The sequence below is a fragment of the Odocoileus virginianus genome, chromosome 8 (genome assembly GCF_023699985.2).
Source record: "Odocoileus virginianus isolate 20LAN1187 ecotype Illinois chromosome 8, Ovbor_1.2, whole genome shotgun sequence".
Taxonomy (NCBI): domain Eukaryota; kingdom Metazoa; phylum Chordata; class Mammalia; order Artiodactyla; family Cervidae; genus Odocoileus; species Odocoileus virginianus.
In genome coordinates, this window is record NC_069681.1 from 34,046,108 (window position 1) to 34,058,543 (window position 12,436).

The 12,436-nt window shown below is 36.2% G+C and overlaps 1 protein-coding gene across 2 annotated transcripts in view; it reads right to left on the reverse strand.

Moving 5' to 3' along the window:
• Positions 1-202: 202 nt before the first annotated feature.
• The window catches only part of TM9SF2 (transmembrane 9 superfamily member 2), a 50,679-nt gene continuing 38,445 nt past the window's right edge, over positions 203-12,436 (reverse strand). For both annotated transcript variants that reach the window (XM_020898585.2, XM_070471455.1), the window contains exons 12-17: positions 11,224-11,281; positions 10,482-10,641; positions 7,089-7,240; positions 5,956-6,067; positions 3,957-4,128; positions 203-894 (exon numbers count right to left, since the gene is read on the reverse strand). In XM_020898585.2, the coding sequence (XP_020754244.2) occupies positions 827-894; positions 3,957-4,128; positions 5,956-6,067; positions 7,089-7,240; positions 10,482-10,641; positions 11,224-11,281 (722 nt within the window). In that variant the 3' untranslated portion in view covers positions 203-826. The remainder of the gene's footprint in view (positions 895-3,956; positions 4,129-5,955; positions 6,068-7,088; positions 7,241-10,481; positions 10,642-11,223; positions 11,282-12,436) is intronic.

Consider the following 12,436-nt stretch of genomic DNA (forward strand, 5'->3'; position numbering starts at 1 on the left):
TTCTGCCTAATAGTGAAAAGTTTAGTTTTGTTACAAAGACTGGGAAATTGGAATTTCATTTAGCTCAAAGCTCAGAAAGTATATTAGCAAAAATCAGTAGAATCTGATAAAACAGTATAAATCACTTAAAAACACCACTGGTAGTTAGATCTGTAGTTACAGAATCCCCATGAATATATAACAGGTAATGATGCAATGAAGGTGTTTTTACAATATTTATTAAGATAACAAATTTATAAATTGAAAGACTCAGAGGCACATAGTTTAAAAGGCCAATACCATGGGAATAATGAAGTCAACACAGAAAAGAAGATATGAACAGTTACAACCAATACAAGATTTTTTTAAAAGCAGCATCCCCCCCACCCCAATACACATCGTAGGAATCATCCTTCAAAATTACCATGATAAAAAGTTACTTCCTTCAAAGAAAAATAATTCTTTCCACCTACCGAGCCTAGAAAATCCTATTTACAATGAACTGTCCTGTATTTCATCAGTATTGTTTAACATGGCCTCTTCTATTCTGCCATTAGAAGTACTGAAAATTTTATAGCTATTATATTTACAAATGCACATAATATTTAAATTTGCTCTTCATCGAGAACAACTGAATATATACTTAATCAAATCACGATACAAATGTTTCAGTGTTGATAACACACTCTGCGGGGACTGGTGTGCCGGGAGAGGTGTATTTAGAATCATGTTTCTTAAGGGTTACTAGGCCAGTAAGTCTGGTAAAACTCAAGGCAGTCACAAAAACAGGTGTTTGTTGATGAAGAATTTAATTTATTTCTGTTTTAACTGGACACACTGGGCTTCTTCAGTCAACCTTCACCACACTGTATATTTTGGTAACAAACCAAAAGCATGCAAAGAAGCCAATTGTTCCTATAAAAGAAAAAACAAAAGTCAACCTCCTTTCAAAGGCAGCTTCATGATTTACATAAAAGTACAGGCTTAAAATGACTGGTTCCTTAAAAAAGCCATAAAACTATAAACCAAAACTATAAGCCATTACCAGGAATACACCAAACTTTTCTGAAAAATACAAAACTAATTCAAATCAAATTTCTTACAGAAATTGATTAAAAAAAAACTTTTTATGCTATAAGATTATCTAAAGCTTTCTATAATATATTCTTTTTCTTATTACATGGAAAAGGCTAAAATTGGAAGAGAAAAAGGATGCCAATCTTACTTTCCTATTTAAAAATACTTTCTTATCACAAAATGGAAAATGCTATTAATTCAACATACGATATGAACAGTTTAAAAACCAGAATGTCAGATTCACAGAATTAAAAGGGACTATTTTCTAAGCACAGTTATTGGGAATGATCAGTTTTCAAAGATTATTATTACAAAATAACTCAGAAAGATTTTACTAAGTGTTAACGTGATATGATAAAGAATAATAATAAAGACACACGTCCTCTGAGATGAGAGGTGGCATAGAACTGGAGGACACAGCAGCGCTGTCCTGAGCTGTGCGAATCCTCTTTAGATGAGTCACCTGGAATCTCCACCCCATTTATCTCATTAAAGAGAGAGAATTTTATCTGCCCTCCCGGCCTCCACAGACTGTTACACAGAATAAATGAGCAGATTCATGAAAAGATACAGGCCTTGATTTTCAGGTATTTTTATCACTTTAGAGTCCAAAAATTTTGAATGCCAGACAGTTGATGAAAGTGAGGCTCTGAGGGATTATGGAACTGTTTAGGGCCTGTAGCTGATAAGAAAGGCCAGGATTCAGATTTACTTCTTCTGATTGCAAGTGCAGCATCCTTTTAAACTGTACCATACTTACATCACTAAATGTAAATTCAGAGACCCTGTTTTGCAAGAGAATACATACTAAATTATGAAACTGCCTACCACACTTTAGAATTGATGCATAGCATTTTCCCCAAGATTATCCCCTAAGAAATAGTCAATAGGTAGGGCTATAGAATATAGAAGGGGATACACATGCCCCTTGTGGAAGTTTTAAAGTTCCAATGTTTTTCACCATTGTTTTAAGATTTTATAAGTCAAGAGACTATAGTTGGGACATAGCCACAGAAGTTATGAATGTTATTATACCCATTCTTACATCATACATGTAACCAAGCACCTGCTCTGCACATGTCATGCACTATGTGCTTTTTCGAGGACACACAGATATACCTTCTGGATATTCAAAGGGTCATTATTAAGGCTTGAGAAGAGGTTGGGGTTAATTCCAGAAAAGTAAAGGTGAGAACATAAATACACTGAAACAATTTTATGTGAAACAAGAACTTCAAGATAATAGAAGGCATTTTACGATGAGAAAAAACATTTTATCATCACACTAGCAACTCCAAGAAAGTTAAGTTTACTTTGTTCTTCAAGTACTTCTAGTATTTTATTTTGTTCTTAATACTAAATGGGTACAGTGTACATACTAAAAGTGGCATCTTTCCTAATGTGGCAGAATAATAATTATTGTTTTGTAAAACAGATTGACTTAAAAAAACGGTGTCAGTGTAGAGTCCTGAAATAAATGTGGAGAGAAAAATGCTAGACTCTCAAAGGGCTCAGCATGCCCATGCAGAGACCCTTTCCCACAAACTGAAGTACACTAAAAGTCACTGGCTTCATTGGTTGATTTAAATTTGATGTGGCTCCAGAATTTAGATTAGAAAATTTGTTTTATTCAAAATAAGTAAAAATATGATGCTTTAAAAGTCAAGAACAATAAAGTTGAAGTGATGGTTGAATGATCATGATAACATGTGCCTGGAAAAACAAGACATTCACCCAGACCATGATTTTTTGTGTGTAACAAGGAATAAACTGTATATGTATTCACAGACACGGATACAGATGCCCCCAAACAGTAATCCTCGTTTCATAGGCTATGACAGTTTTACAGATCATTTATGGAGACTTACGGCTGTGGATCTAAATCTATCACACAGAGACCAAGATACGCATCCCCCCAACACACACACACCTACACCACTATGTCTGACCAATGAATGACCTGATGTACAGAATTGATCTAAGTGCCTGAATCCTGTTATATACACTGATATAACAACAGGGGCACTTCAAAACTCTACCTAATTCTCTTAAATGCTAACAGATGAGTAGAAAGTAGAAAAGTTAATTTTTTAACAAGTTTTTTTTTCTTTTTGACTCCTATACTTCCTCACATAGCATGCAACACAATCTTAAGATAAAAGCAATGGTCCCTCCATTTGCTGTTGTGGTTTAAGCGTCCCCAAGCACCCAAGCACTGAGATACAGAGAACTTTCCTAGGCCGACAGAGAAGGTGTACATGCATAAATACCAGTGTAAAGCACGCTTTATCCCACTAGGTAGGTGTGCATGCATTAAATACCAGTGTAAAGCACACTTTACCCCACTAGGTAGGTGTGCATGCATAAATACCAGTGTAAAGCACGCTTTATCCCACTAGGTAAATGGGTTTGGAAGTGGAGATATAAACCTGCAGTTTAAAACTTCGAGAATAAGGCATGTCCTATGCTCATCTTTTCTTGGCATCATTTATTCTCAATCTCATCTTAAATTTCTAACCTCCAATTTCTACTTACTCCTCAATTTAGGTAGCTAGAGCTTTTTACTCTATTTTTGAAATGAGCAGAAGCAAGACTGTTCCATTAAGAGATGAACAGGGGCAAGCCTCGAGACGCTCTGCTCCAGGCGCCCCTGTACTTTCAGCACAATGGTCCCTGGTCGTCTTCTTCCCCTAGGTCCTGACTTCTCACCTTTGCTTGACCGACACTCACCTCACCCTCACCTACCCTCACGGGCAGACCAAACTACGCTAAGTTGCACTGAGAACTAAATATAGGAGCACTAAGTAGTAGATGCCTTCATGGGTTTTACAAAAGCAAAATAATTATAAATAATAATTATAAATAATGTTATTAACTAAATAAATCATTCTAATTCTTACCTGTAAAAAGAAAGAAGATCAAAACCATTATCATGGTATACCCGAAGTACAGGATCGTACTTGCGGTCCCTGTGATTTGCAGTTTTGAGAAGAAGTAATGTATAGCATATATTAAGAAATACACTGCAGTAAAGCCACTGGTGAGGAATGAACGCCACTGCCAATGATAATCCTGAGTAGAAGAGAAAAAAATTCAGGATCAAGAATTACTTTCCAATTAACAGATAATGCAGCTGAAGAAAGTTAATAAAGAGAACACAGCTAAATGGAATAGCCCCTCAAACCTAGTTTTTGCTATTGATTCCAGTCCCTTTCCATACTGAAATTTGGCAATTTCACTAAAGGTGCCGAGAAGCTCCTTCTATCTTTGATGGAGCTACTTAAAAGATTGGCTAAAAACATGTAGAAAAATCTTAAATGGTTTATGAATAATAAAGCATTAGGCTGTATTTTAAAATGTATGATTCCCTAAAAGAAAAGAAACATACAAAAACTTTGGTGCCAAACATTATTAAGAAAGTGAGAAGAAAAACTACAGAATGGGAGAAAATATTTACAAATCATAATCTGATAAAGGTTAGTATCCAGAATATAAAAAGAACTCTTACAATTAAACAAAATTATAAACCACCTAACTTATAAATGACCAAAGGAATTCGACATTTCTCCAAACAAGATACACAAGAAAATATGCTCATCATCATTAGTCATTGGGAAAATGAAAATCAAAACCACAATGAGACACCACTTCACACCCACTATGGTGGCTATAACTTAAAAAACCAGAAAATATCAGGTAACTGGTAAGGATGTGGAGAAACTGGAACCTTTGTGCATTGTTAGTAGGAATATAAAATGGTGCAGCCACTGTGGAAGTTTGATGGTTCCCCAAAAAGTTAAACAAAAAAAAAAAAGTAACTATATGACTCGGCAATACCACTCTGACATATATACCCCAAAGAACTGCAAACAGGTACCCAAATGAGTATTTGTACATGGATGTTCATAGCAGCACTATTCACAATAGCCAAAGGGTGGAAACAAACCTAATGTCCCTCAGTGAATGAATGTATAAACAAACTGGAGTGTAACTATATGATGGAAAATTACTCAGCTATAAAAAGGAACGAAGCACTGACACATGCTACAGTGAGATGAACCTTAAAACACTGCCAACTGAAGGAAGCCAGACACAAAAGGGCACACATATTGTGCACTTCCATTTATATGAAGTTTCCAGAACAGACAAATCTGTAGAGACAGAAGCAGACTGGTGGCTGCCAGGGTGTGATGGGGAGAGAGAACAGGAAGTAACTGCTTAGTGGGTACGGGGTTTTCTTTAGGGGTGAGGAAACTATTCTGAGACGGAGACAGTGATTACCCAATACTGTATATGCAGTAAGTGCCCCTGAATTGTTCCCTTTGTAATGGTTGATTTCATGTTACATGAACTTAACTTCAATTTCCTAAAAAAGCATAACAAATTTAACAGTTAAGATTTTATCTCCTAAAAAAAAAAAAGATTTTATCTCCTGTATAGAAATAACACAATCTAAATCTTTTAAAAGTCACCCAAGGACATCATCATTTTGTCTTGCTGCCAAGTATGTAACTCACTGAAACAAAATCTCTGATACGTTTTAATAAATTTTTCCACGTAAAATGTTTGCTCTCACTAAATTTTCAGTCTATAAGTGTCTGTATCACAATAAGAATAGTAATTTTAAAGTCCAACAGTTTTTTAAAAATTCAGCATAATGTGCTATTCTTAGGAAATTAACATTTTAAAAGTTAAGTTCTAAATAAATAATAAATATACTGCACTGGGAAACTATCTTAACTCAGTCTTAAAGATGGCTGTATTTGATTTAGGAATATAGGTCAATTTCTACCTTAATAACACATATTTACTTCAATTAATAGTATTCAAGGTTACCTTATGCCAAAATTATAAATACTGTTAGCAAATTAACATTAAGCGAATATTGCTAATCCATACCTCTGCACACAGGTGGAAATAGCAAAGAAGTATAGTTGCTTCGGAACAGGTAATAACCAAAATGATAAACACCAGGAACAGGAAGCCAAACATGTAATACATCTGGTGTGACCTACAATCAAACAAGTCAGAGGAATCGATCAACAGCTTCTTTTTGACACAGTAAATGACACACTCCTTTTTTTTTGAACTGAAAATGTTTGCTTTTTCTCCCATCTAATCGACGACAAATTCTCACAGGTTTAGACGGTGATGTATGCGGCAGGGCAGGGCAGGACACAACAATGCGCTGAACCGTCTTCCTGTTCCAGGAGGACTCGAAACTCTTATTTATTCAAATATGCTTAGTCTGTCTGCTATTGGTGAGTCAGAAAAAATTTGACACCCCCCCCCCCCAATTAATGTAAAGACAGAGCCAAACTAAGAAAAGGTTATATTGGGTACAGACTGTTTCTTATCATATATGATAGCATCAGCTGAATTTGGAAAACAGGAAGGAAAGACAGGCTCTAATAACTAAAAACATTCAAATTTAGTTCTGACAATGCTACCTGGAACCCTGATACTTTCTGTAGCATATGTCAATGTGATCAAATAAAGATCACAACATACTGCAGTGTATGAGCAGCTCAAAATTACCACGGTGCGTTTTTCTACTTGAACAAGAAACCAGAGAATGAAGGGATCCTGGGATAAGAAACGACTTTGAAGGTTGCCTAGTTCAACAATGCTTGCCTGAATTCCCTCCCATCAAGAGCTCAAAGACACTCCTCTGAAGCAGTACAGATTACTTATTAAAACATAGAACTGGAGAGACTTAGGTGAATTTTCTGTCACATGGTAGCTGGGTGACACAGGCAAATTACTTAACCTTCAAAATCTCATTTTCATCTCTGTAAAATGGGATAATATCCGCCTCATAGAGCTGTAAGAATTAAGTAATAAATTAATAATAATTATCACAATTCTTCTAACACTGAAAAGATAAAACAACTTTTTCTCTCTTAAGATTCCTGACTACTGGAGAACGGCTTCCATTTAAAGGTATAAACAGTAAGCCCTATGAACAAAAAGAGAAAGCTAGCAGTACATACAGTGGGAATGAGAGTAAGAGGACTCAGTGCTCAGCTTACCAAATACTATTTAGGATGAAGAAAAGCTGTATAAAGATGCACCCAAAGGGCAAAATCCCTCCCATGATAATACCAGGTAATGGCTTTGTGTAGAAAGACTGTTCAGGAATCTGACGTGGAATCTGATTGGTTCGAACTGGGTGTTCAATGGCCTTCAGTTAAAAAAAAAAAAAGAGAGAGAAAGGGTTAATAATTATTTATCTATTTAAGAAATTCTTCTCTGCACTAGATTATTTGTCAGTTTTTTCTCAGCTTCCATGCTGACACTAACGGCAATACAAGTCTACCTAGGTCATCAGAGTGAAACTTGTATTTAGAAGCCCCAAACCAGATACCACCAGGTACAATAGTCAGTCTGTCTACTGGAACAAGCCACCACCATTTCCAGCAGTGATCTAATGACTAGTGGCTTTAAACAAAATAAGAAACACACAGGAGGAAACAATATAGGACTCAGAAAATAGCAGTTAATACAAAGGTAGAGTTAAGCTCCTTTTAGTTGTATATTTACTGTAAGAAATGGGCTGGCCAGAGATAAATCCACGTACCTATGGACACCTTATCTTTGACAAAGGAGGCAAGAATATACAATGGAAAAAAGACAACCTGTTTAACAAGTGGTACTGGGAAAACTGGTCAACCACTGGTAAAAAAAATGAAACGAGAACACTTTCTAACACCATACACACAAATAAACTCAAAATGGATTAAAGATCTAAATGTAAGACCAGAGACTATAAAACTCCTAGAGGAGAACATAGGCAAAACACTCTGACATAAATCACAGAAGGATCCTCTAAGACTCACCTCCCAGAATATTGGAAATAAAAGCAAAAATAAAACAAATGGGACCTAATTAAACTTAAAAGCTTTTGCACAACAAAGGAAACTATAAGCAAGGTGAAAAGACAGCCTTCAGGATGGGAGACAATAATAGCAAGTGAAGAAACAGACAAAGGATTAATCTCAAAAATATACAAGCAACTCCTCCAGCTCAATTCCAGAAAAATAAATGACCCAATCAAAAAATGGGCCAAAGAACTCAACAGACATTTCTCCAAAGAAGACATACAGATGGCTAACAAACACATGAAAAGATGCTCAACATCACTCATTATCAGAGAAATGCAAGTCAAAACCACAATGAGGTACCATTATACGCCAGTCAGGATGGCTGCTATCCAAAAGTCTACAAGCAATAAATGCTGGAGAGGGTGTGAAGAAAAGGGAACCCTCTTACACTGTTGGTGGGAATGCAAACTAGTATAGCCACTATGGAGAACAGTGTGGAGATTCCTTAAGAAACTGGAAATAGAACTGCCATATGACCCAGCAATCCCACTCCTGGGCGTACACACAGAGGAAACCAGATCTGAAAGAGACACGTGTACCCCAATGTTCATCGCAGCACTGTTTATAACAGCCAGGACATGGAAGCAACCTAGATGCCCATCAGCAGACGAATGGATAAGGAAGCTATGGTACATATACACAATGGAATATTACTCAGCCATTAAAAAGAATACATTTGAATCAGTTCTAATGAGATGGATGAAAACTGGAGCCCATTATACAGAATGAAATAAACCAGAAAGATAAACACCAATACAGTATACTAATGCATATATATGGAATTTAGAAAGATGGTAACGATAACCCTATATGCAAGACAGAAAAAGACACACAGATGTACAGAACAGATTTTTGGACTCTATGGGAGAAGGCGAGGGTGGGATGATCTGAGAGAACAGCATCGAAACATGTATATTATCAAGTGTGAAAGAGACTGCCAGTCCAGGTTGGATGCATGAGACAAGTGCTTGGGGCTGGTGCCCTGGGATGACCCAGAGGGATGCGATGGGGAGGGAGGTGGGAGGGGAGTTCAGGATGGGGAACACATGTAAATCCATGGCTGATTCATGTCAATGTATGGCAAAAACCACCACAATATTGTAAAGTAATTAGCCTCCAACTAATGAAAATAAATGAAAAAAACAAAAAACAAAAAAGAAATGGGCTGGTTCTGAAACTGTTGTCAATGTGTTTTTTGGAGATGGACAATGGCATTTCTATTAAAATTGCTCAATTTTTGCTAAGACTTAAGAACACAAGGAAGATAATGAACGGTTATATGAAGCTTTATGATCATAAATTATTGGTGATGTTCTCAATGATTCTTTTCTATAACACACTACATGGTAGTATAAAAACAACTGGAGCCTAAAGCACCTAAATATAGTAACATGAGGGGGAGGGGGGGAGAGTACACATGTAGAAATTCACTTCCTTGTAAAAAAAGTTCAAAACCTACTTCTATAGTCTTTTGTTATGATACAGCAAAAGTTAAAACCTGATATTCTCATTGAGAATATACTTCTGTGAACTCAATTATTTCATATGTCAATGATGTGTATAGAGGCAGAGAGAATCACTATACCATTCTTCAAATTTTATATTTTTAGAATTTTAAGTACTTATTTCATCCGTGTAATTTAAAAATTTCAAATCATGTCAGTTTACTATTTATGCTATACAGATTTCAAGTCATAAACAAAATGTCAAAGAACTGAGAAATCTTTTAGTAGCCTGGCATGGTAGGTGCAGTGGAAACTCTGAAGTCTCTTAAAAGTAGTTTCTTCCAAGGTATTCCAGGTGCCCTCACAAGGTGTATTGAACTATGTAACTTCTTTCAACCTTGTGGAGACATTTTCAGAGAAGAGCAAAGATAGCAGAGTTAGAGAAGGACACAAGAATGAATTCTCAGTTTCCTCTTGGCCTGTGGGTAGAAAGCGGGCAGCAGACGTGGAGACAGACAGACTGGAGGGAGGGACTGAGCCTTGATTATAATCCTTCCTAAAATCAAATACTAGCAGCTAAGTATATAAACTTTATCCTAAAACTACATATTAAAAAGACTGCTATCCTTACTGTAAGGTCACTGATTTTTTTTTTTACAGCTTTACTTCCTAACCCGTACTCAGTTTTACCCAGTTTACTTAGTTAAGTTATATAGATTAGAAACATTTATTGCTAAGAAAAAAAGATACAGGTACTTTTTAAGTTAAATAAAGGAACAATTTATTTTTAATGTAATAAATTCATATTTTTCATTAGTTTAAATTAGCATTTCATTTCCTGTAATCTATTTTAGTTTCCATTTACATTTCCTTATGAAACTTTGAAATCTAAGTTTATATCCATAACCTCTCTCTAGCCACATATTTCTGAGTACTATTTCAAGAATGGCTGCAGTCAAATAAATCATCAAGTTTCTATGAAATTCAGATCCCACAGGACTAGTTTCTATCTTCTAGACACTTGCATCTTTAAGGTAGCATATGCTAATTTCCACAGCTGAGATTCATTCAAATAAGTTAACATCTATAAACTTACATTCTTCTTAAAACCAAAGTATGCACCAATAAATGTCAGAGGCACAGATATACAGAACCAAAGAGCCAATATGGCAACCAAGGTCCCAAAAGGAATAGCTGCTGAAGAGCCTTCTCCCCACAGAATCAGGTTCATTATGAAGAAGTCAGCAAACACAATCCTGAAAGACACAATAGGCCTCTGGGTAACATTTGAGGTAGAAGCAAAATGATATAGTGGCAATCATATGCAGTGAGTATCACAATTTCTGTGCTATATACAGTAAAGTGGAATTTCTGGGTCATTAGGGTATGTGAATTTAAAACTTCAGTAGATGTTGATGTTTGGTAGAAACCAACACAATACTGTAAAGCAATTACCCTTCAATTAAAAATAAATGAAAAAATAAAAAAACTTTAGTAGAAAACAGAATTGCTCTTCTAATTGGTTTTGCTTGACTTAAACTTCTATCAGCACCTTATGAAATTTACCCCTTAACATATTTTCATCATGCTCGGGATTGCTAGACTAAGAAACAGACTTTTAAGAAAAGGAATACATAAAAAACTCTCCTGTCTAAAGGCAATTTTTTCCAGGTAAAACAGGTAGTAGTCATTCTGCAAATGTTCACTGAACATTCATTTTTTAAAAATTAAATTCATTTTCTTGGATACACACAGAAAAGATTAGACTTACAGGACAGAAATTCTGGGAACTAAAATATAACTATGTTAAGCAAGTTCTTATTGAAAACTCCACTTACCCAGGACAAAGAAATGATGTTAATAAAACATTTGTTTTCCACTTCTCACCTCCAAAGGCTACAGGAGAAAACAAAAGTGGCATTAACACAAAGATGTACCTTCAAAGCAAACCAAATGTCCATACCTCAGGTCTGGCGCTGGACAAATGAACACACAACACTGGGTGCCTATTCCTAGAAAAATGACATAAGCAAAGCTCCTAATACTCCCTCATCAAATGATCCAAACCCAGAGACACACATCCCAGGACTGCCTGGATTAAGTCCCCCTCTAAAGACTTTTGTTTCAGCACAAAATAAATCTAGTATCAAAAGAAAGTCATCCGAACAATTTTCTCTTCTACTTTTTTTAACTTCAAAACAAAACAAACCCTTAAATTCTAACCCAGTTTCAATCACTGGGACTGGATCCCTGGAAACACTCATTTACCTTGAGGTCAGTTTCAGAATCTGTTATAAAACTAGGGGCCCTCAGGCTGACAGGCAGCACTGCTGAATGCCCACAGGAGGTCTGAATCGCCGGGGTACCTCCAGCAGGACAGCTTCTCCAGTCAGGGGGTGGGGAGGTCAGCGTGCAGGATCAGGTGGCTAAGAACAGAAGGGGTGCGGCCACCTGACAGAACAATTTACTTACCAACTTTTTATTCTTCTTTACTTCTAATTTTTTCCCCCACTTTAAAAACGTAAAGTATCTAGAGTAAAATAAATGAAAGTACTCCTCCACTCCTAGTTTAAAAGTTGGTGATAAAACTGGCTGAGATCTGAACACAGCTTTGATTTTTAAAACAAGTTTTAACAATTTATAAGTTTAAGTACTTCTTGGTCTAAAATAATTTTTATATATGATTTGAATTCATAGCATTACTGACAAGACTACTGTGAAATTATGAATTTTGGGGGTTTAATACAATTCCAATCAAAATTCAAATATTATTATTTGAAACATTAAAAATGAATATATACAATGAAGCATTGTGTGACAGTATGTTTCCAAATGTTCTGCCTGATGAATATGCTACTTAATCTGCAGCAAGGAGGTCTGAAATAGAGGGGAGATGAAGGGGAGGTGTGTCTGTCAGGCAGGGAGTATGGATGGGCAGTCAAGTGGAGGGAACAGCAGGTGAGAGGGTCACCCAGCAGGTGAGAGGTGTGCAGGCGCAAAGCCTGACTGAGGAACGGAAGGAAAGCGCGTGCACAGAAACTGTGAGAAAGG